General features: G+C 42.1%; 1 protein-coding gene across 5 annotated transcripts in view; it reads right to left on the minus strand.

Annotated features, from left to right (window-relative positions):
• The window catches only part of DAAM1 (dishevelled associated activator of morphogenesis 1), a 180701-nt gene that overhangs the window by 68033 nt on the left and 88737 nt on the right, over window positions 1-23931 (minus strand). For all 5 annotated transcript variants that reach the window (XM_055437065.2, XM_055437062.2, XM_055437064.2 and 2 more), the window contains exon 3: window positions 16369-16458. In XM_055437065.2, coding sequence (XP_055293040.1) covers window positions 16369-16458 — 90 coding nt within the window. The remainder of the gene's footprint in view (window positions 1-16368; window positions 16459-23931) is intronic.

Below are 23931 nucleotides of genomic sequence, written 5' to 3' on the forward strand. Positions count from 1 at the left end.
TATATGCTTTAACAAAGTTTGACATAAACTCAATAGTAAAATCAGTTTTCTTCTTATAAGATTGAGGACATGTCATCTCTAAAACATAACAGAAATGAAGTAGGACCCAGGCTCACTGATTATACATGTGCTCCTTTCCTGTACATCCACCTCTTCAAACATCACAGGAACTTCTTCCATGTATGAAGTCTGACACCTCTTCTGACCTCCTGAGTTCTACTTCTTCCCTTGCTCTAGTGGATGCAGGTATAAAGTTCAGTAAAAGTGATAGACAAGGCATGTTTCCCCAGACAGGGCTAGACACTATCATATCATGTACTCATTTAAAATATGATTAAAGATCTCAGATTACTTAAAGTAAGGTAGTCCCCGATCAATTCTAAGTTTAAAATTCTGCATTGACAAAGGGTAATTTTTTTAAAGTAAAATGGCATGATTTTGGCATGATTTAAGTCTAAGATTTTGTTGAACTCATGAGTAAATGAGAGAGAAACAGTAAGATGTTACAACAGGTTCAAAAGAAAATTTGTTAGCAAAGATATATAGACATTAATTTACAAATAGATGCAAAACTAGTCAATAGGGCAATAAGCAAATGCATTAGACACAAGACATTTCAATGGATAAGAACATTTGCACTGTGATCAGGTTTTTTTTTTTTTTTAAAAAACAATCTGCAGATTTGTTAAATACCTCAAAATAGTGAAAAGTGGAGATTACTCTGAAGAGTGCTATAGGCAGAACATTCAGTATTTTTTTTTTCTGGCATTTCAATGAAACCACAATTTAGCAAAATAAAAGATGACTAGTACTTCCTGGTTGAAGAGGACACAGTCTACAAAGGTGTAAGGTGGAAACCAAGCTGTATGACTAACACCTTGCACCAGACTCATCACATCTAAATTACACAAATACTTGTGTGTGCATGCTCAGTCGCACCCTATGGACCGTAACCTGCCAGGCTCTTCTGTTCATGGGATTCTCCAGGCAAGAATACTGGAGTGGGTTGCCATTTCCTTCTCCAGGGGATCTTCCTGACCCAGGGATCGAACCTCCATCCCTTACATCTCCTGCATTGGCAGGCGGGTTCTTTACCACTTGTGCTACCTGGGAAGCCCAAAATTTTTGCTGAAGAACACCTACCCCATCCTTACCACTTAACTACAATTCTGCCTGCTTCCACTGCCTTGTCTAGTCTGTATGGCATGGTTTCTATTTATGCATCTCTGAGACTGATTTGAAACCACTGAGACTATTCTACTTTACTCCTCCCCCATTATATCCGCAGATGCACCTGGTTCTCTATCCTCCCCAGAAATTTGCTGGTCAAATAGCTGGGACACTTCTTTTATACTTACACACTTATACACACACACACACACACACACTTATTTGGCTGCATTGGTTTTAGTTGCAGCACATGGGATCTTCAGTTGCAGCATGCGAGATCTAATCCCCTGACTAGGGACTGAACTAGGGACCCGTGCATTGGGAGCACAGTCTTGGCCACTGGACTACCAGTGAAGTCCCCTGGAATATGTCTAAGAAATTTCTTTCACTGCTCACCCAAAAAAAGTAGTCAACTCAGTGAGTTTAGACCCACTCCCCCACTCCCACCCCCCAGCCAGAAAGAAAACTACACTTGACCACTATTCAAAAAAAAAAAGAAAAATCAGGCTTGTGCTACTTCTCAGCCAGCTATCACTTTTATTCTCTCCAAAATTAAGAGTGCCACTTTAAAGTCCTCTAGTCTCTCTGTGGGAACAGCAGCGATGAAACAGAGTAACAGTGTGACTTCAGTAAGGAGACCAGCTGCATTTCTTAAACAGCTCAGGGACCCCATCTGTTCCAACACCCTCTTCTTTCCTGAAAAAGTCTTGGCTGACCTTACAGAACTGAAATCTTACAAGTCACATGCTACAGGATCCTTAGGGAAAATGCATTTCGTGTGCTAATATAGCTGAGAAAATAGCCACAATCCTCACCTAGAACTAAAAGCTGAGACTTTACAGCCCATTTTCCAAACTACGAGATATTTATTTCATTTATTTTAACAAGTCACTTTTTTGGCAAAGTACTTCACGGCATGGAAAATGACTGGAGCCTAAACATCTCAATCAGTGTAAATCCAACATCTGAAGCCAATTTTAGATGACAATTTCCCTTCATTTTCATGGCATAGAAAAAGAAAAAGGTTCCAATTATTATTTTCAGAAATGACACCAGCCCACATTTCCCTGCTGCCTATGACACAAAGGTGTGCAATGACTTACAACAAATTACTTCTATGTAGCTTGTTAAGAGCAGAGTCTTTGACCCACATTTCATCTGGGAGTGCTATAGACCCAGGTACGATTTAGTCCAGCTGGTTGGTAAATTAACATGTTTGGACACACACCACTAAACCCTCATGCAGTGTGGAAATCCAATCAGTGGTGTCAGTGGCCTTTGTTGCCTCACATCTTGCTACCAGATTTGCTACCAGACCAGCCTTTCAGAATGCTGTAAAGCAGGTTTTGATGTTCTGTAACCTGCTCTTGGGAAAACAATCAAAGTGTGTTTATGATTTGCAGTATAACACTTAACACGAGACCGTAAAGAGAGGACTTTGGAAAATAGTAATTAAACTATGAAGAGAACTGGGGGAAACAGTGAGCCCATAAAGGCATGTTCCATTCGGGGAAGCATTCTCAGGATGCCTGTGAGAAATGCTACAGCAGGGTTAACTGTCCCCTGGAAGGAGAGTCATAACTGTATTTCTGGTTTTAAGTCATCACTGACTCTTTAATTCAGAATACAACTGAATTACTAACAGCAATTTTGGCAAAAGAAAGAAAAGAGAAAAGCATCCACTGGAAGATGTCACTGTCTCAGAAATGTCTAAATGTGAGGATGTGGGCAAATAGAGCTTAGAAACTGAGGAAACATAAACTGCCTTTCCTTACATATGGGGACAGATAAAAGGATGGCATCCTAAGACTGCTCCAGTCAATGTTATTCCTCAGGGCACTGAAGAATAACAAGAGAACTTAAGACACTAACTTAAAGCTGGTATTCTTCAATAGACTTTCTACTGCAACCTGTTTCTTGTTCCACACATCATTACTCAGTTTCTGGAGTGTAAGAATGTGGAGAACCCCACACAGAAGTTAGTAGCGGCACATTCTAACTTACACTGGGAGCTCAAAGCTTATTCCTACTTCCCAAGGGGAAGAAGCTCTGAAATACACCAACCATAACAAGGATTCAATAACATTAGGTATGCTAGAGCTATCAAGTAAAGTGGCTTTTTTTCCTTCTTTGATCTCTCATCCAAAGTTGACACTTTCTTCTACTGATATCTTTCCTAAACCTGTCTCCTGGAGCTGGTGAAGTCAGGCTGACTTGGGGTGGTGTTTTATGAAAGTAAGTGTCATAGAACCTAGAGAATCTGAAGAGAACCAGGGAGAGACCCAAGGGAAAGAAGCATGGTAGGTGACATTTATGTGCAACCATACTCTAGGCACAACAGGAACCTTCAAGAACAAGGAGGGTATATAACTATCACGTGAGCCACATTTTCCCATCATGTGTCATGGCAGACAGTGCTAATCAATTACCACACTATTCGTATTGAGGTTATTTATAACTTCCAAATGCTTCTCAAAGTCCTCTGGGCTTCAATCCCTTGTTGTTTATACAGTTAGTAATCAAGACAAATCTTCTTGCCAACTCTGCTTGGAGTTATTCACAGTGAACTCCATTAACCAAGGAAGGAAGCCACAGTCCAAAGGAAAACTGACACAGAGGAGGTGTGTTGGTCTGGACTGTCTCGTGAGCCACATGTCCCTGGGCTGGTGATAACCAGAACAAGAGGCTAGGTCTGGATTCTCATGTGTGAGATATAGCGATAGTCCTTTCCAGAGATGCAGTGATCGTTCAGTGTGCAATTCTATACCTGCAGATTGCAGAATTTTGGAAATGCAATGGACCAATGCCTATGTGCTTCAACACACAGGCAAGGGGCTCAAAGGGTCTCACAGAGTTGCAATTAGCACCCTGGTTCCACAATGGTACTGCTGACAAGTATTCTATGACAAAGACTGACAGCTCTAAGATTGTCATGTATTCCAAACTCTGCAATCAACACATGATGGAATTTGTCCTGCAGCTGAGGTGTCAAAAGGAATCTGTTTAACCATTAAGATTTGGAAGCCAAAGATAGCTGCCCTCTGGTAGCTGAGAACAACTGCTCTCCCAGGATCTCCATTCAAACCCACAGTTCCAAGTCTCTTCCAGAGTCTGGAGCAGAAGCAAGAGTGTTCTTCCCACAGCACAGCGCAGATGCAGGCATGAGTGACAAGTACAGACTGAAAGCTGTGGGGCTAACTTCTCTAGCCCCCATTCCAGAGGGGAAAATAGAGCTCCACAGGACACACAACCCCCACACTCCCCATGACTCCATGTTAATTGGTTTGTCCAACCAAGATACCTTACTTTGTCTCAGCTGTATGTTGCCTATTTATTTTCACTGTCGTTTGAAAGATGGTAAGTGAATGCAAAACACAGCGTCATTCTCTCCCTTCGTCTACCAGCCTGGTATTCTCTAATTAGAGGGGAAGCAAGGCCTTGGATGAAGGGTGTTCCTCACTGAAGAAATGCAAGTACGAGGAAGCACAAAAGAGAGATGGTATCACAGAGCAGATACACGTTCACTGTTTTCACAAGGCCGCAAAGAACAAAGCAGAGTGAAGATTCATAGACTGAAGAACCAGCAATCTCCAAATCTGTGAACCGACTTACTTGCACATGGAAACCACCTCAGACTGAAGGCAGGCAGCACAGACAAACATCGAGTTACCCATCTCAGTTTCTCAGGATCTGAAGGAATTGTGGAGTACAAGAGAGGGGAGAGGCTTTTACAATCTGTATAAAGAGACGTCCCAGAAAAGGGTACCCTGGTTAGAAGAAAAGAAAGAGACCAGTTGTGTGCTTTTCCAGCCACTGTGCCTGTTTGTGCAGACATGCTGGTTTTGCACCTGCACTTTAGTCACCCACCGGGGAACTGGCAGATGCCTCAGAGGAACTTCCTGTGTTTGATGATGGCATGTATCAGTCAAGAGTTGGCTAAAGATGGAAACACAGCTTCCCCGGGTCTGGACCTGAGGGTGCAAAGAGGTCTAGAGGAGAGGAAGAGTGAACCACACACAGAGCAGTTTCCTTTGTAGTCAAACCAAATAAACAGAAAGCTGAGGGAATTGTCCATTTTTAGGTACTTGTAACATTTTGTACTTTGGTCCAGCTTTACGGATATTTGAGTGGAATGCTTTCATTCTCTAAACTTTGGGTTTTTCTTTTTTAAATGAAATGTCTACTTTCTACTCCAGGAATTTGTACTTTAATTTGATTTGCTAAGCTATACGAGAGAAAACTGAAGAACTTTAATGACAGTATCTTGTACCCCAGACATTCAAACTTATGTAAAGTGATTGATCAGGGCATACAAACACTAGTTCCACCCCCTCCAACAATACCAAGCCCTTGGATGGTTGACGACTAATTTGCTGCAGGTAAAAACTATTACAAGCAGTTTGGAGAGCAATTAAAGGTGAAAATGTTCAAACCAAACAACCCAGTAAATACACGTCTAGGTGCCTACCCTAGAGAAATTTTTGAATATATACACAAGGATGTTTTGCAATTTTCTTTTTAAATAATGAAAACTTGGAAACAGATATTATTCAAAGAGGGATAAAAATAATTAAGCTGCAGCATGTTCATATAATGAAACATTGTATGGCAGTTAAAATGAAGACATACCATATATCGTCAATGGATATATACATTCAGAGAAAGAAATATATATATAGAGGCAAAAGAAAATATATCACCTTCAGAATAGAGGTCACCTTTGGGTTTCAACGTTTATGATGTTTTATTTCTTTCTTAAGAATCCACGGTATTAAAAAATGTTAGCATTTGTTAAATGCAGGTGTTTATTATATTCTATATGTTTTTGCATATAAAAACATTTCACACACACACAAGAATAATCAACCAGGATAAACTAGTTTATCACATGACTGAGGAGAAAGTTATTAAAAGTTTGCTAGTTTTCATTTTTTAGAAATTTTAGAGAATGTCAATTTATTGGAAACCAGAAAGTCCACCCTGGTAATTAAGTTTAAGATTTCTAACGATAACAGCCACTGTGGAAGACAGTATGGAGGCTTCTCAAAATACTAAAAATAGAACTACCGTATCACCCAGCAACTCTATTCTTGGGGATATATCCAAAAGAACCAAAAACACTAATTCGAACAGATACATGCACCTCAATGTTCATGGCAACATTATTTATAATTTCTAAGATATGGAAACAACCCAAGTGTCCATCAACAGATGAATAGATAAAGAAGATGTGGTATATACACAATAGAATACTACTCATTCACAAAAAATAATGAAAATTTGCCATTTGCAACAATATGGATAGAACTTGGAGGGCATTATGCTAAAGTGAAATAAGTCAGACAGAGAAAGACAAATACTGTATGGTATCACTTACATGTGGAATCTAAAAAATACAACAAACTAGCTGTATTTAAAGAAAACTAACAAACAAATATAACAAATGTATTGAAACAAATATAGCAAAAAAGAAGCAGACTCATACAGAACAAACTAGTGGTTACCAGTGGGGAGAGGGAAGGGATAGGGACCAGACTGGGTAGGAGATTTAGAGGTATAAACTACTATATATAAAATAAACTACAAGGATATACTGTATATCCCAGGGAATATAGCCAATATTTTATAACAACTATAAATGGAGTATAACCTTTAAAAAATTTGAATCACAACATTGTACACTTGTAACTTCTGTAGTATTACACATCAACTATATTTCAATAAAAAGACTCCTAATAGTAACAGTATCTGCTACTTTGTTGAAACATTCTTTTATTATTTCCTCAACACTGACATTTTGTTTAATTAGCTTAGTTTCAGAAATCATACAGCTAGAACGCACTAACAGATTATAATGCTGCAACTTTGAACAAATTTTGTTGTTGAGCAGAGAACTTGTAAATCCGGTTCATTTTGACCTAATAAGTTACTCATTTGTGAATACTGACTCCTTTAATGGAACTTCTTGATGTTGTGTATTACAAAGGGACTTTCCCCCATTGTAAAAATAACAGTTGCAATGGTGTCATCTAAAAATATTCTTTAATTGTTTTATGTTGAAAACTGAAGATATTTACTAACCACTTGCCTTTCCTAGGCCACAAAGAAGGAAGCTTAATTTTATTTAACAACACAGCTTGACCCGCATACATGTCCACTCCCCAGAGTGTTCACGACTGCTTGCCTGGCAAGCCCAATGATGTGAGCATCTCCACTGGTTACCCAAGGTCAGCAGGGACTGAGTGCTGTAGTGGCATGTGGGTGAAAGTAAGAAGGAAGTGGACTGGAATTTGACTTCCTCTTGGCCTCCATCATCCAAGACATAATTAAGGATGCTCCTGAAATCAGATTCAGGGTTCTACTCAGAAGTTAAGGGACAGCCCCATTGATCAGTAAGGCAAAAATCCCTAGAACTTCTTAATTAAATGGGGACCCTCTTTAACAATTTCTGACACTCACAATAAAGACTTTCTTGGTCTCTTCCCTTATCTTAACAATGCATCCTCCTACCTTACTATCTCCACCTTGAAATGTCCTCTGAGAAACTAAGGGAGAAGCTCTGTTCTAAGAAACCCAGGTATCATTATTTACTAATATGGACCTGAATCCCTGACTAGCATGAGTGTGAACGGAAACTCAGCCCATATCATTATTTCAATTACTGTCACCATCACTGACATTATCAGTGATAACATTAACATCGCCATGCCCCAAGTTCTCTGACAAACTCAAAATCGTATTTAAAATTTTCACAATTTTATGAACCTGACCTCAATGTATAGAGAAGAGAGAAATGAGCTGTTAAGAAATACGCCCCAAGTCACACAGCTAGCTAATAAGTGGGGTACCCTGCCTTCTCAGATTGCCCTTTAGATAGACGTTAAATATGCAAAGTCTTTCTTACAGTTATTACTTGGCTTCTATTTATGATGGAAAAAACAGAGCCAGTCACACTATGCTGAAGTTTAGAACAACTGTGAGAGATAAAATTTAGGAAACCTTTAGGCAGATCCACTAATGGAAAAACTTTTGGAGCCAATCCACCCCAAGGGAGGTGGGGAGTCCTCTCACTGGTGCTATCTGTAGACTGAAAAACAGAGAACTCTACAGAACTGGAGGGCTACACCCCAACAGAAGAATCCAGAAATTGTTCACTCACTCCACCAAGTACCAAAGAAGAAAGACAGATATGCTTTGGTTCATTCTATAGGCAAGTTTGTTCTCCATTTCTTCATTGAGCTGGGTCAATGTTAATGAAAACACAAACTATGAGTTCAGGACCATCTGGACACCCCACAGCAGGAGTGATAGTAGGCACAGCCGGAATGATAGAACTGGTAACACTGGAGGAAAAACTGCACTCAAAATGATATTATTAAACAAAGATATTATGGGAAGAGGAGATAAGTAAATCCTCATGAACCACCTGCTTTTGACAGGGATACAACTTTGGTTTAAGGGCTGCCAGGGACAGAGAATCCATGAATTTTGGACCCCAGTTCTAAAAACTGGTGCTCTTTTTGATAGCACTGGCTTTTGTAACAAAAAGAAAATAAAGACAGAAAATGGGGCACTGGCTATGAGATTACGTTACTTAGGGGAGAAAGGGCCATGAGAAACAGTTTCCCTTCAGCAGACTTCTCGGCAGAAAGCTGAGGCCATCTCATCAGGACCAAGAATCACCATGCTTTCAGTCACTGCTTAAAGAGATAAATGGTATTGAAAAATCCTGGGTGGTTTACAGATTCCACCTTTGTTTTAATCCTCCCAAGGAAGAGTAAATAAATAAAGGGCCCCTGAGGTAAAGGAAAAAAAAAAATGCCAGAGTTGTCTTGACAACACAAGCACTGGTTATATTTTAAATGATATTTATTTTTCCTCCTAATTTCAAAGAGAAATATGAAGTGGCTTTGCAATGTTCAAGCTGTCTAGGCTGAGCAACTGCCTACAGGTTTCAGGGAGCGCAAGCCACAAGAGACTTTTATAGGGGAAGATGTGCAGGGTGGCAGTGAAGCAGCAGCCATTTTATAGTGTATTTAATTTTAAGTCACTCAGTCGTGTCCGATTCTTTGCGACCCCGTGGACTGTAACCCACCAGGCTCCTCCGTCCACGGGATTCTCCAGGCAAGAATACTGGAGTGGGTTGTATAGGCACTGTCTTTTATCAGCTGGCTCACCTCATTGGTGTGAATCAGTAGGCAGGTGTACAACTGCTCCACCTTCCCCTGGATCCTCCTCCAGGTGTGTGTGTGTGTGTGTGTGCGTGTGCGTGTGTGTGTGTTGAACTCCATGACTAACCGCTCAGGCTTCTGCAGGACACCCAGTCCAGGGTCAGCCAGTGGAACCTGCCACACGAGTCGGTCTGTCCCTGTGGACTCCAGCCTGTCCTTATTCCCCTCTCTTTACAGCCACCCTCCCTCCCAATTGCCTGCTCCCAGGACATAAAGCTCCAGCATTAGAAGCAAAGAGAGCAGCTTTACAGGGAGTGCTTAGTTTCTATGATTACATAAGGGTTAATCTCTTTGCATGTGATTTCCCCCAGCATGTGTTTCTCTTAGTAGCCTTGCTTTTCTGACTAAAACCTGACAAACTATACTATACATATTTTTTATAAAGAGCAATTTTATTTTACCATCAAAAAAAAACCTTATCCCAAGGTAAGAGTGAGAATAATGACTATTGGTACATTTGGGAAATATTTGTATAAAGAAAAAATAAATCAAAATAAACCCCACCCACAATCCAACCAAACAACAGTTTCTATCAGTCTACTTCTATAGATATAGAAACTTTCTTTTGCATATTTTTGATGGTACCAATTAAGTTTTATTTCTCTTGTTAAACCTTCATTTCATCCTGAGCAATTTCCTAGGTCTTCAAAATTTCTTTGAAAGCATGACTTTTCAGTGGCAGCAAGATACTGTTATGGTTGCATCCTATAATATAATCATCCCCCTCTAAGTTGTTGACCATCACTGGCTTTCAGAGACAACACTGCAAAGAATACCCCACACATAGTTCTTGGCCTGTATCTTTCATCACTACCATGAGATCAACTCCTGGAAGATGCATGTGCCAGGCTCTGGATCAGAGTCAGAGTCATGTCCAACTCTATGCGACCCCATGGACTGTAGCCTACCAGGCTCCTCCATCCATGGGATTCTCCAGGCAAGAATACTGGAGTGGGTTGCCATTTCTTTCTCCAGGAGATCTTCCCAACCCAGGGATCGAACCCGGGTCTCCTGCATTGGAGGCAGACGCTTTACCATCTGAGCCCCCATTATCAAATTATTTCGGCCACCATCTTTAGATCTATCAGCATCTCATACTTAGGCCAATGTTCAAAACATTTATTAACAGTATAACCTGGTTATCAATAATTTGGAACTAATAATACAATATGGGAACAGAGTCCTGTTGTCCCCTACCTGTCTTGCCTCAAGTCCCTGAATCATGAAGGAAGACTGGTTGGCCCTTGCAGGGAAAGTCAAGATTGTCAGGAGAGTTTTTATTGGGAGGACTTGAGGCAGCTGCTCTTTACCAACTAGAATTGGCGATATTGTGACAGAAACCACAGTTTCACTGCTATGGACTCCAGGTGAACAGCCTGAGTTGGTATTTTCACCTGACTTCTCTGGGTTGAATAAACCTCAGTTATTTCAATCTTCCCCTCAGTGTCTTTATTTTTCTAAAGTTTAAGCCTCTCCATAGATTTCCTAACAAGCTCTAGAAACTGTGTTTAGTAAAGATCAGATTGCCAACAGCCTGAACTTGACCTTTCAGGCACTGGCAGAAGGGACAAAGAGCAAAGTACAAGTGAAGAGGGAAACTGCACAGCGTGTGTGAGCACAGCTCAGCTGTCGGAAAAGAAGCCCGTTCCAGATGACGGGATGAAAGCACAACATCAGCTCCCTTGCTGGCATAGCCCTGGAAGTGGTCACAGTGACGAAGGAATTGTGTCTCCATCACACATGAATACCCCAAGGCTTGGAGGAGACTCCTTCCTCTGTGCCCTAGAGTCTGCTTACCTTAGAATGGAGCTTATGCTAAGACCTGGCAGTTATTTGATTTCATCTGCTTCTACCTGGACCATCCACTCCAGGAAATCTGATTTGTTTAATCACCTTCAGAATCTAGCTGATATTCTGCCCCAGATACTCAGTACACATCAGGGTGACACACAAACCAACTAGCCGTTTGCCAACTGCACTGCTTCATTGGCTGAAACCCCAGATCTGCAAAGCTTGCTGTTTTTTCACTGCTGCAGTCCGAGATCAAACACGCATCCTCACCTCTCACAGCCGGGGAATATGCAAACAAGGCAGGGAGTTTCAGAACCTAGTGATACCCACTCCTCCAGGTACCGTGCTTCCCTCATGTGTTCTCAGAGAAGCAGAGGCAGAAAGACAGGCCAGTCTTATTTCTGATCATTTTTAAGTCTGCCACATCCTGTAACCTCTTGGCACTTAGGAGCACAAAACCCAACTGGAATTCATTATCAGGGTGAAAACTCAATGGTAGGAGACCAAACCAGGTATTTCTAAAGAAGTCCAGAAACAGTTACAGATACCTAGTTTTCTCTCTCTCCCAAATCTCCAACATCTGGCAAAGTGGGCAACTGAAAACGTAAGGCTCATTCTACTGAACATTCAAATAATTATGGTAAAGAAAGACCGTGTTAGTCGCTCAGTTGTGTACAACTTTGGGACCCCATGGACTGTAGCCCGCCAGGCTCCTCTGACCATGGGATTCTCCAGGCAAGAATACTGGAGTGGGTTACCATTTCCTTCTCCAGGGAAGAGGAGACTTAACTTATCCCTTTTCGCTTTCCTTCAGGAGACTGGGAACAACCAGTCCATTAACATATCAACATTCCACTTCCTTGCTGTACAGCTGGTTTGTTTGACAGTCCTGTAGAAGACCAATGGTTCCTTTGTCTTTAATTCCACTACTACTAGCATATGTTCCCTTAAATCCCTGTTTTGATCAAACCACTTCCTCCTTGTGCTCTGAATGCATCTGAAAGATCCTGATGACCATTCACAATGCATTGCTTTTTTGTGTATGTGGTAAAAGAGAATTCCTTCTTGTGGAGCAGAATGGGGAAGTGATCCAATAAGGATATGCAAACCAAATAAAGGAAGTGAATGAAAGGTACCAGGAGAATTCTCAGCCACTTTTCCTTGATGTCTTCTGAACATGCCTAGCACCAGATCAGCACTTCCCACAAAGCTGAACGGCTCAACTGCAGCCAAGTCAGACAAGGTTCTTGAGTGATTTAATTAAACTAGTGTCAAACAAACACAGCAAAAACTTACCTTCTCCAAAGCTGACCTCAAAAGATACAGAAATGTAATATGGAGAGTCCAGAGCCATTTACTTAAGCCTTGGCTTAGGGATCAGAAATGCATGGAGGAAACATTAGGTGCAGTCACCAAATTTTGATCTTTGCCTCAGATATATGAAGTTACTACAGCTCACAGCTTCTAATTCCATTCACTGACTTTGTGAACTCTGAAGCTCATGGAGAGGGAAAGAGCATTTTCTGGATACTTATAAGGACTGGTTAAGTGATGCAACTACTGCAACTGCTCCTGTGAAGAAGTGTGACTAACGAAGATTTTTGCCTGGGCTGGTAAGACTGCTGATGCCATAATACAGTGTGTATACCATCTTAGTTTCTCCTCTCTGAAGACCTACTCCTTACTTTTCCCAGGGTTTAAAAATCATGTTAACAATAAGCAAATACAGCATGGCCAGATGCCTTTCATGGTCAGATGGTTCATTGTTTAAAAAGCTTCAGTTTAAAATCCAAAAGATTGTTAACAGATGCAGTTTCTGGCTGAAGACTGGGAAAAACCTCACTTAAACAAAAGAGCATGTTGTGATTGGAACTAAAAAGGGAATTACCTTTAAAGATAAGAACCACAAACATTTCCTATTTGAAAATACCCCCAGCTCCACCAACAGAGCCTTTCCTTGGACCTTTCATAAAAGTTAAAAAAATTTGACAGTGGACTGCTACATACGACAAACCATGGCTGACCAAACCATGTCATTTTTACAGATTTGTTTGGACTTTCAACAAGGCCGCAACATCTATCTCTTGCTCTCCCCCCGGATTACTTAATTAGGCAAAATTCCAATTAATTTCTTTCCAATTCTTTTAGCCCCAGGAACACTTTTGCAGCTTTCATTTTGGCTCTGGAAATGAGTTTTCAACCAGAGGACTCGGATAAAGCTGTTTGAGAAATGAACACAGAGCTTGATAAGCAGATAGCCACCGCTGGGACTCAAGTCTCTATTGGATGGAAAAGAGCCACTTGGCTGAGGAAGGCCAGGCCCCATCTTCAGTTCCCAGTGCCGTTTGTCTCCACAACTGCTGTGCACTTTTACGCAGAAAGCCTGCTTTTCCCCAGCTCTGTTTCTGTTGGCGCTCATGGACCCTTACTCTATGGCTTCACTATGTGTGAGAACATCTATGATGCTCTGAGTTCTAATCTTGAAAGATGGAAAGTCTGAAGGGGCCATGGGGGTGTAGCTTTCCCTTGGCCTGAGAAATGGATGTGGTCGGGCTTGCTGGTGACAAGTCTGATTTGAAACGGCTAAACCCAAGAGATGGTCCAAGGAAAACAATCTGTTCTTGGTGGTAAGGATGGCCACCGTTGTCTCCGTTCTGAGAACGGGCAACCCGTCCTGAAGGAGGCCAGGTTCTCTGAAGAGGACCAAGCATCGGGCCCTTTTCATGCAAAGGGTTTTGTGTTTTCTTATTGTTTTATTTCTCTATTTATTACAGGGTCCCAAAAGGTCAGTTGTCGACCCAAAGCACAGCATAGTTTTAACAGTCTGAGAAGCTCTAATCAATAAAATCCTCAGTCAAGCCATTTTAAAGTGAGGCGGATCTACAAACTCCCAGGATTCCCCAAAGAGTTAAGATGGCTTTCCCACTCAGTCACACTATTGCTAAGTCATAAAGGGAATCCAAGCTGCTGGAATGAAGCTAGCCGGAAAACCGCTTTCCCAAAGATCTGCACAACTGGGCCAGGTACTCGCAGGAATAGCCCATCCGTCAGGAAATGGGATTCCGAGGCCAGTGGCCGCACCTACATCCACTCTCCTACAAAAAGCCAACCCCACCGCGCACATAGGAGACAAGGTTTGAAAGAGGATTTGATAGGCCAGGAAATTGAAAAATGAGCAGCAGCTGTGAGGCCGAGGTCGTTTCTATCCTCCAGGGCTTGCCTTTTCTAATCTAAGGGGCAGTAGTTTCCATGATTAACTTTCAATTGCCGTCAAGGGTGTAATAAAATCTGGGAAAGAAGAAAACTTTCCCTTCGGTAAGCTGCTCCCATTCTCCTGCCTCTTCCTCTCCTCTAACGAATGTTCTCAATCCCCACTTCATGTTGTTTCCTAATTTTGAGAAAAAAATCTGCGCTCATCTGAGCCAAAATAGACAATATCCTCTGTGTACTCAGGCACTTAAGGATTTTTCTCTCTCAGTTGTAGGGGCCAGGTCTTGAAGGCAGCTGCCTGAAAAGTTCTCTTGTTTTCAAGACCATTCAACACTATTACTCTCAGAACAGAGCACATTTTTATTTTCATTTTAAAATTCTTTCCATTTAAAATGTCTTTCCTGAGCGATGACTCATCAGTTTGACAGAAGAGAGGTCTTCCCATTGGTAAGATGTTCACAGAGAGAAAGAGAGGACATATTCATTCACAAACACATCTTACTGGTTACCACTGCATTAGCAACCCTTAATGCTTGACATGATCTAAGTGGCTCAGAAGTCATCTTAAGAGGCTATAGTTGGACACATCTCTCAGCAAAGAGCCCTGGAACAAAACCCCACATGCAGTTTTATCAATTACAATAGCTCACATGGAAAGTTAAATGTGCTTCAGTTTGTTTGAGAGGTAGGTATAACCCAACAACTCAGTGGTTCATTCATCATGCCTTCACTTCCAGGTATCAGATGCTGGTGTTACAAGGGTTATAAAGCCTGGCAGGAGAGGAATACAGAAGGTTCACTGCTGGAGAGACGCTCCCAGGAGGGGCATGCCAATTACACAAGGCAGTGTGGTAGGGTGGGGGGTGGGAACCATGGGGGCAAATGGAGGTCCCCAAATGCATCCTAATCCACTAAGGAAAGGTTTCCCTGGCTGATACTGTGTCTTCTCAAGATACTGGATTGTTATAGTTTGTTCCAGTTTCTTTGCTTCCAGAGGTGAGTAATCTAGCACCCATTCTAGTTGGAAAGGTAGCAATTCCCTTAGGAACCAACCCTGACCTCCCTGCTTCCCTGTCTTGATGTAAGTCTCCCCTAGAACAGATGGGAAAGTGGCAAAAGCCGGCCATGAACACAAGTGGTTCCAAAAACGGGTGAGAGAACAGTCGCAGAATCTGCCATTGGGTTTGAAAGATGGCAGAGTGAGCTTTACTGTGGGAGATACAGTCCATGGGTGGTGCCTAGTGCCATGGAGGCTAGAGAAGAGAGCTAAGTACTTTCTCTACCTCATGAATTCCTTTCTCTCCTCCTCCAAAGGCATCAGAATCCTCAGCTTTTATGTGTGGATGACCACCCAGGATAAGACAGCATTCCTGGCAGGGGTGTGTGGCCATGTAGCTAACAGTGGGCTGCGAGGGAGTTCAGGTCTGGGACTCCCGACGTGGCCCTAAGAGCCGGGGTGGGGAGCTGTGCCTTCCCCTTTCCTCTGGCCCCAGTCTGGAATGTGAAATGGATGGAGAGCCACTTCACACCGCGAGGACAAGGCCACATCTTAGAGATGGCGAAATGGAAAGCTGTTCGAAGGTAGTCACAGAGAGCGGAGAAAACTACAGCTGTGAAACCACAGTGCTGGTCCTCACCTACCTACATACAAACTTTCATGTAAAGTTTTCATGCAAGTTTTGGAAAAACACTTCAACCTTCTGTAAGCTGATGTTATTTAGAGGTCTCATATACAAGGTTATGAATAATGGTGTGAGGTGAGGGGGTTGCAATGAGGTGTTGATAAAATCAACATCCAAGGAGCTGGTCCTTTACCACAAGTAGTGCTAAGACCACAAATGGGCATATTTGATCTGTTTTTTACATTATAAAGAAGTGCCTGAAGTCTGGTGGTGAAATGGGAGAGCAAAGGGCATCAAAACAATCATTATTTTCCAGTTAACCAGAATCATTATGAATATCTTACCTTTTTCTTGCTACAGTATATCTGCCATTTTTTCTCTGCTGGAAGTGCAAACATGGCTTCCCTGTGTTTGTCTGTGAGGTCGAGTTCATCCTGTGAAGACAAATAATAATAATTATTTTACAAATTAATTGTTATTCCTATAAGGGAAGTTTTATCAGCATCATTTGAATGAGAAAACAAAGCCAACACATATTCAGATGAACTTAGGAAAGACCAAGAAGCTGCTAAGTGCCAGTGTCTGTTACCAGCATTAAGAAAGCAGGTCCCTGGCCTTGGGCTGGGCACCCAGCGCAGCCCTACACTTACCGAAGGGTCAGGAAAGCAGGCTGGGCATGGACAGAATTGTCCTGGGCCACCGTGTACTGCTGCAGAGGGTCCATCGAACATTAAAGGTCTTTAAAGTTCCAGAGTTTGGAGGGATTTACTCATTTTACAGATGAAGGACTGGTAAGGATGGCTCTACAAACACTGACAATCGGGATGGGCCCTGAGGGACATGATGAGATGGGCGGAAGAAGAAAACCAAGGGTCGGGATGTGGTAATGAATTAGAGTGTCTAGGGGACACTGACCAGCTTAGCTGAAGCACTGGGTTTATGCAAAGAACCATCAGATTAAAGGTTTGGGAGGTAGGGAGTGACTCTGTGGACAATCTTCAAGGCCAGATTAAGGAGTTTATTTTCTTGACCAAGAAGAGCCAGTGAAGGTTCTAAGCAAGGGAGTGACATTTGTATCACCAATATTTATCCAGTACTTCAAATGTCAATCACTGTGCAGTCATTTTCTTGCTTAGCTCTCACAATAACCCTGAGAGTTCCACTCATGATCACACCCACCTTGTATTAATAATACTTGTAATACAGCTGGGGGAAGTTTTGGCAGAAGGTTGGGTAAGTAACCTGCTCAAAGACCACATATGCCTGGTAAATGATGGGGCTTGGGGTTTAAGCCTAGAGCTGTCTGACTCCTGAGTCCAGACTTTCAGTCTCTCAGATCAGTGTCTGGAAACATTAATTTTATAGTGGTGTGCAGCTTAGATTGGACACTGAGGGAAGGCAATTTATGAACATCTATAACTAATGAACAACAATGAGATAATGACTATAAAGTGCATAGGGAACAGTTCTTGGCATTTAATAACTCAATCCGTGGTCAACATTACTATTGGTATTGAGCATCTGGTACATTTTTATTCCTATAGGGAAAGTTGAATCTAGTTAAGAGCGGCAGATTGATGGGTGTGAGACATATTAAATTACTATGAATTAAGGCACAATAACAAGACTCAGCTAACTGAGCCATATAATGCGGCTCTACCACTCGTGGGCCTCCCATCTTACAGTTCTGCCTCTGCTGGGTCATCAAGTGCTATCATTTCTTCCTTGGAAAAAACTCACATTTTCCCTTTGTTTCCAGTGAAGGCACCCAAATTTATGCCCTAATCACCTCTGCCCTGGCTCTGGCACCAGCCTCCCCCAGTTCCTTCTCGCCCTTCCGATCCTTTCTACATCATGGCCACTGATGCGTTATACCAGTGGTCCTCAGACTTGAGTGAGCAATGGAATCAGCTGGAAGGGTCCTTACACCACTGACTGCCCAGTGTTGAGGGCTGAGAAGGTGGGAGGAAGTACAAAATGTCATTAGTTCCACACTGCCTGCAAAATTAATTATACATCTTCAGCCAGTCTTTTGAGGTCTTCCATTTATAACCCCAACTTAATTGCCAGGCTTATTTCTCGTTATCCCTTATGCCCTGATCTTGTTAACCCCTGCACCTCCAGGGCCTAGAGACACAAGGTCTGATACATGCCGGCTGCCTGGGAAAATTCTTCATCTCATTAAGCCTCTGTTTCCTCATCTCCAGGATGGGCCTGTCATTTCATGGCTCTGTGAGGATTAGCAACATCAACTCAGCAGGTAGTAATGCCTGGCACAGGGAGGGGCAAATGTACTATGGTCAATTCTCTCATCTTTACATACAAATCAGGAGCTATTTTCTTTTAAGAGAAAGGTAAGCAGTTAAGTCACTAAAACACACACTCAGACACTAACCACTAGAAACCAGTTAAGAATTTCAACAATATAAAACCAAGGAAGGAATAAAAAATATTTACAGAAAATTCCATTATAAGGGAACATGTTAAAAATGTTAAAATTTTGTTATGCAACTGTTACATATGTGAAATAATTATTTTTTCCCTTTCTTCCTTTTTTAATTCCCTGTAAGTTACACCTGTTCTCATCTACTGATGAATGGGGGGTATGGCGACATAAAGCACTTCCCAACAATTAGGGTTTTCTTGGGGTGGGATTGTGGAGTCAGGTCAGTTATTCCAATAGCTCAATAATATGGTGCTTAGTTTGGGGAAGACTTCCCTGGTGGCTCAGACGGTAAAGTGTCTGCCTACAATGTGGAAGACCTGGGTTCAATCCCCGGATTGGGAATTTCTCCTGGAGAAGGAAATGACAACCCACTCCAGCATTCTTGCCTGGAAAAACCCATGGATGGAGGAGCCTGGTAGGCTACAGTCCATTGGGGTCGCAGAGGGTCGGATACGACTGAGCGACTTCACTTTAGTTTGGGGAAAAGGATTGTGATTTGTGAGAGAAAAGTGAAAGTTAAAGTCGCTCAGTCATGTCCGACTCTTTGAGACTTCATGGACTGTACAGTCCATGGAATTCAGCAGGCCAGAATACAAGAGTGGGTAGCCATTCCCTTCTCCAGGGGATCTTCCCAAACCAGGGATCGAACCTAGGTCTCCCACACTGGAGGCGGATTCTTTACCAGCTGAGCCACAACAGAAACTCAAGAATACTGGGGTGGGTAGCCTATCCCTTTTCCAGGGGATCTGCCTGACCTAGGAATCAAACTGGGGTCTCCTACATTGCAGGTGGATTCTTTACCAGCTGAGCTACCTGGGAAGCCCTGATTTGTGAGTGAACAGTGCTACTAATATTGAATCCTTTACTACGCTGCACTACTGTTTTTCCTAACTGAGCAGAGGTGTGAAGAAACATGTGAATCCTAAAAACCTCGAAATTCACAGCAAAAATTATTAATACTATTATATTTTGCTGTTAGAAAACTTCTGCTTCTACTGAGACACACATGACCAATTTTGAATTGAGAGGACATGGTTGAATTATAACTTCACAGTAGATGGCTTCATGCAAGGCGAGAATTTCCATAAAATAATTAAAAATTGATATAGGCCCTCTAGGCTTCCCAGGTGAATCACCGGGTAAAGAATCTGCCTGCCAATGCAGGAGATGCGGGTTTGATCCCTGGGTCGGGTGGATCCCCTAGAGGAGGAAATGGCAACCCACTCCAGTATTCTTGCCTGGGAAATCCCGTGGACAGAGGAACCTGGCGGGCTACAGTCCATGGGGTCGCATAGAGTAGGACACAACTGAGCATGCACACACAAAGGCCCTCTGGATGTAATCTGGGATTACAGTAAGACAATAGGAAGGAATACATGGACAGTGGTAATGGTAACAGCTAACAATTACTGAGTACTTTCAGTGTGCTTAGTAGCAGTGTTCTTAATGGATTAATTTAGTTTATCCTCACAATAATCCTATAAAGTGGGTAGTATTATCCCACTTTCCAGGAAACTGAATCAGACAGATTCAATAGCCTGTTCAAGGTAACACAGCTAGTAAATGGTGGAGGAGGAACTTGAGGCTAGGCTGCCTGGTTCCAGAGCCCATGTGCTTAACCACTAGCCTGTTCATTCTGTTGATCACTCAACAGGTGGGTAGAACCATGACACTGACATCAGTAGGAAAAACACACCCTTGAGCTGCACTGGCGGCCCGCTGGGCCTGCTGAGTGTCTATCTGGACAAAGAGGGAGATTTTGTTGTCAGATACCCCTGAGTTCCAGGTCTGGCTGTTACGGATTACGTAAAATTCAAGCGTCCACTAAATTTAGGCATTGTAGGTGCAGGGAATAGAAAGGTATCACAAAGTTCATATGCTCGAAAGGGAAGAATAGAAATCAAATAATCACATGATCCCAGGGACGGGCACACAGAGTTGAGCTGCCAGAGCCCATTTGCCACGGGGAGTCGTGGGGCAGGGAAGGCTGTGATTGAGGTGAGACCTGAGAAATAAATAGAAGTTAAATAGGTCAAAAGCACCACAGACAGTGAACAGCAGCCTTGCAGGCAGGCCACTGTGAACTTTGGTCTTTATCTTAAGAGCAATCAGAGGTCACTGGCAAATCTGAGCAAGGAGGGGTAACATGGATTAAATAATAATTGGGAGTGCCTAGGCACAATGCCCAGAGTGTAATGAGACCCCCACCCCTCCATTCCAAAAGTTTCTTTGCTCTGACTCACTCCATTTTAATAATATGGCTTGAAACAAGCCTGCAAGACTTGAAGAGACTATCGCATAGCCTTAGAGATCAATCAACACCTACTCCATGTCCTACCCATTCCAGGACCATGGCCAGACATTACAAAGGATGCAAAGATGAATAACAGACCCCAATTGCATGGAATTTAGATTCCAGTTAGGAAGACAAGATGATGGAAGGCTTCAACAATTCCTCTTCTTCTCAGGATAAAGTCCAAATTCCTTAGCTGGTAGGAAGGGCCCTTCATGATATGACCTTTGCTGATGTGCCCTACCTCACCCCTTCCTCCTCTTTCTCCTCCACCAGCAGCCAACTTTCAGCACTTGGGATCACAAGTTGCCCATTTCAGAAACCTTTTTCCAAAGAGCCTTTCCCACCATGTCTAAGAATGAGTCCTGTTTATCTAAGCTTTTGGGGCTTCCTTGATAGCTCAGTTGGTAAAGAATCCGCCTGCAATACAGGAGACCCCAGCTTGATTCCTGGGTTGGAAGATCCTCTGGAGAAGGGAAAGGCTATTCTTGAGCTTCCCTTGTGGCTCAGCTGGTAAAGAATCTGCCTGCAATGTGGGAGACCTGGGTTTGATCCCTGGATTGGGAAGATCCCTTAGAGAACGGAAAGACTACCCACTCGAGTATTCTGGCTTTTACAAGTTATCTAAGCTTTTACAAGGGATCACATGTCCCCCAGGCCAGCCTACCTGACTTACCTTGGGGGGTGGGGGTACTCTTCTCTGCTCTCCTAACCTTTTGGCATTAATCACATTGCTGCGGTTATCACACTTGCATTAATCACAATCACATTGGCATGTCTGACTCCCTTCCTAGACTCATCTCCAGATGGCAGGAATGAAATTTGTTCTATCTATCTTTGCATCAGTTGTCAGTACCCAAAACAATATGTGATATATAGTTGGACTGAAGAAAAACTAAGGTGAGGGCAGGTGGGTATCTGAAAAGGAAGGAGAGGGGTTATTATGGGACATAGCGAAGATCAATGCATTTCAATAATTCAAACCCATCCTCCTTTCCTTTTTTTTTGAAGTAACGTGGTGGCACTAGTGGTAAAGAGCTCGCCTGCCAGTGCAGGAGACATAAGAGACTATAGCCTGGCGGGCTACAGTCCAGAGGGTCGCAAAGAGTCGGAAGCGACTTGGCACGCAAACGTACGGAGAGTAAAGGTACACTCTTAAGTAAACAATTTTTGTGTTTTGGCAAAGGTATACATTGCAGTTTTTTGCACTTTAAGCTTCAGAAACTGGTTGTAACATTTTACTCTCCCACCAGCAAAATATAGCAGTTTTGGTTACTCCACATCCTCACAAACATTTGGTACTATATCTTTTAAATTTTAGTCATCCTAGGGCATTCCAGGTGGCGCAAGTGGTAAAGAACCTGCTTACAAATGCAGGAGACATAAGGATGCAGGTTAGATTCCTGAGTCAGGAAGATCCCCTGAAGAAGGGAATGGTTACTCACTCCAGTATCCTTGCCTGGAGAATCCCATGGACAGAGGAGCCTGGTGGGCTACAGTCCATAGGGTCACATAGAGTCAGACACCATTGAAGTGACAGCACAGCTTATGTGAAGTGGTACCTCAATGTAGTCTTAATTTGCATTTTCCTGATGACACCTGATGCTGAGTATGCCTTTTCACAAGTTCACATGACAGTCACACATATTCTTTTTTGAGGTATCTATTCAAATCTTTTGCCCACTTATGAATTGCCTGTCTTATTGTTGTAAAACATGTCCTTTGTCAGAGGTATGTACTGCCAGTATTTTGCCTCACCTGTGCCTTTTCATTTTGTTAAGTCTATTTTGATCACTGTTTTTTTTATGAAATATAACTTCATAATATTTTTTCTTTTATTAAAGTTAGTGTTTTTATTTTCTGTAAGAAATCTTTGCAAGCTGCAGATGAAACAAAACAAGACTCTATGGTTTCTTATGGAAGCTGCTAGCTTTAGCTTTACCTCCTATGTTTGAATCTATAACCTATTTCACAGACAGTACTCCTGGGGTTGTTCTTTGGTTACAAAATGAATGGACTGCTTTTCCCTACTTTCTTTTTCAGCTACCTGCACTCATTTAGATACACTGCTGGGCAAGCTGGGGAATGAAAGCACAAATGATGAAAGGAGGAAAAAGAACAGAGTATAAACTAATTTGAAATCACCTCATATATTAGTCTCTTCAAAGCTATGAAATTACTTCAAAGCAATATTATAAGAGATTTTTCATTTTGATAATTCAAATACTAAAAGAGTCAATCATGGAAAACAAAACAATTAGGATCACGGCATTTCAGATAGTATCCCTTTACATGAATTTGATGCTGGGAGGGATTGTGGGCGGGAGGAGAAGGGGACGACAGAGAATGAGATGGCTGGATGGCATCACCGACTCGATGGACATGAGTTTGAGTGAACTCCGGGAGTTGGTGATGGACAGGGAGGCCTGGCGTGCTGTGATTCATGGGGTTGCAAAGAGTCGGACACGACTGAGCGACTGAACTGAAATGAATGTGAATTTTTAAAGAAAAAACAATCTATAGAAGCAGAAAACAGATCAGTGGTTCCTTGGGGCTAGAGGCAGGAACAGAGATTAACTGCAAATGGACCCAAGAGGAGATAAGGTGATGGAATTATTCTAGAGGTGGATTGTGGTGATGACTGCAAAACTACATAAATTTACTAACATGCATTGAACTGTACACTTACAAGGGGTCAATTCTACAGCATGTAAGTTATATCTCAATAAAGTTCTTAAAGAGAAAAAAAATCAAGCCTGGTTGATGGAGCTCCAGGAAAACAAAAATTTTCAGACTAGAGAAAATAGGGCTGTGTGTACATAATAAGGAAAGGTCATTCTGGTTGAACAGTTAACTAAAACAAGGAATCAAAAAGAAACATTGAAAAAAATGTATGAAGAGGCAGGAAAGGGAAAAAGTGAACCTCTTTAAGTAGTTCAATCTGAGAAACGTTACAACTTTAGATACAGTTTCTGTTTGAAACCATGATCACGTCCATGAAATATTCTTGTCCTTACCTTGAAAATTATGTAGACTCCAACAGTATGCATTCCATTTAGACCAAGAGATAGGCAATGTTTCCCCCAATGTCCCTCAAGATTAAATTAGGTGATAGGTTAATATAACAATTTAAGTCCTGAAGAAACTTTTCAATGTTTTTTGTTTTTC

The sequence above is a fragment of the Moschus berezovskii genome, chromosome 9 (assembly GCF_049115385.1).
Source record: "Moschus berezovskii isolate FMDL1 chromosome 9, NW_MosBer_1.0, whole genome shotgun sequence".
Classification (NCBI taxonomy): Eukaryota; Metazoa; Chordata; class Mammalia; order Artiodactyla; family Moschidae; genus Moschus; species Moschus berezovskii.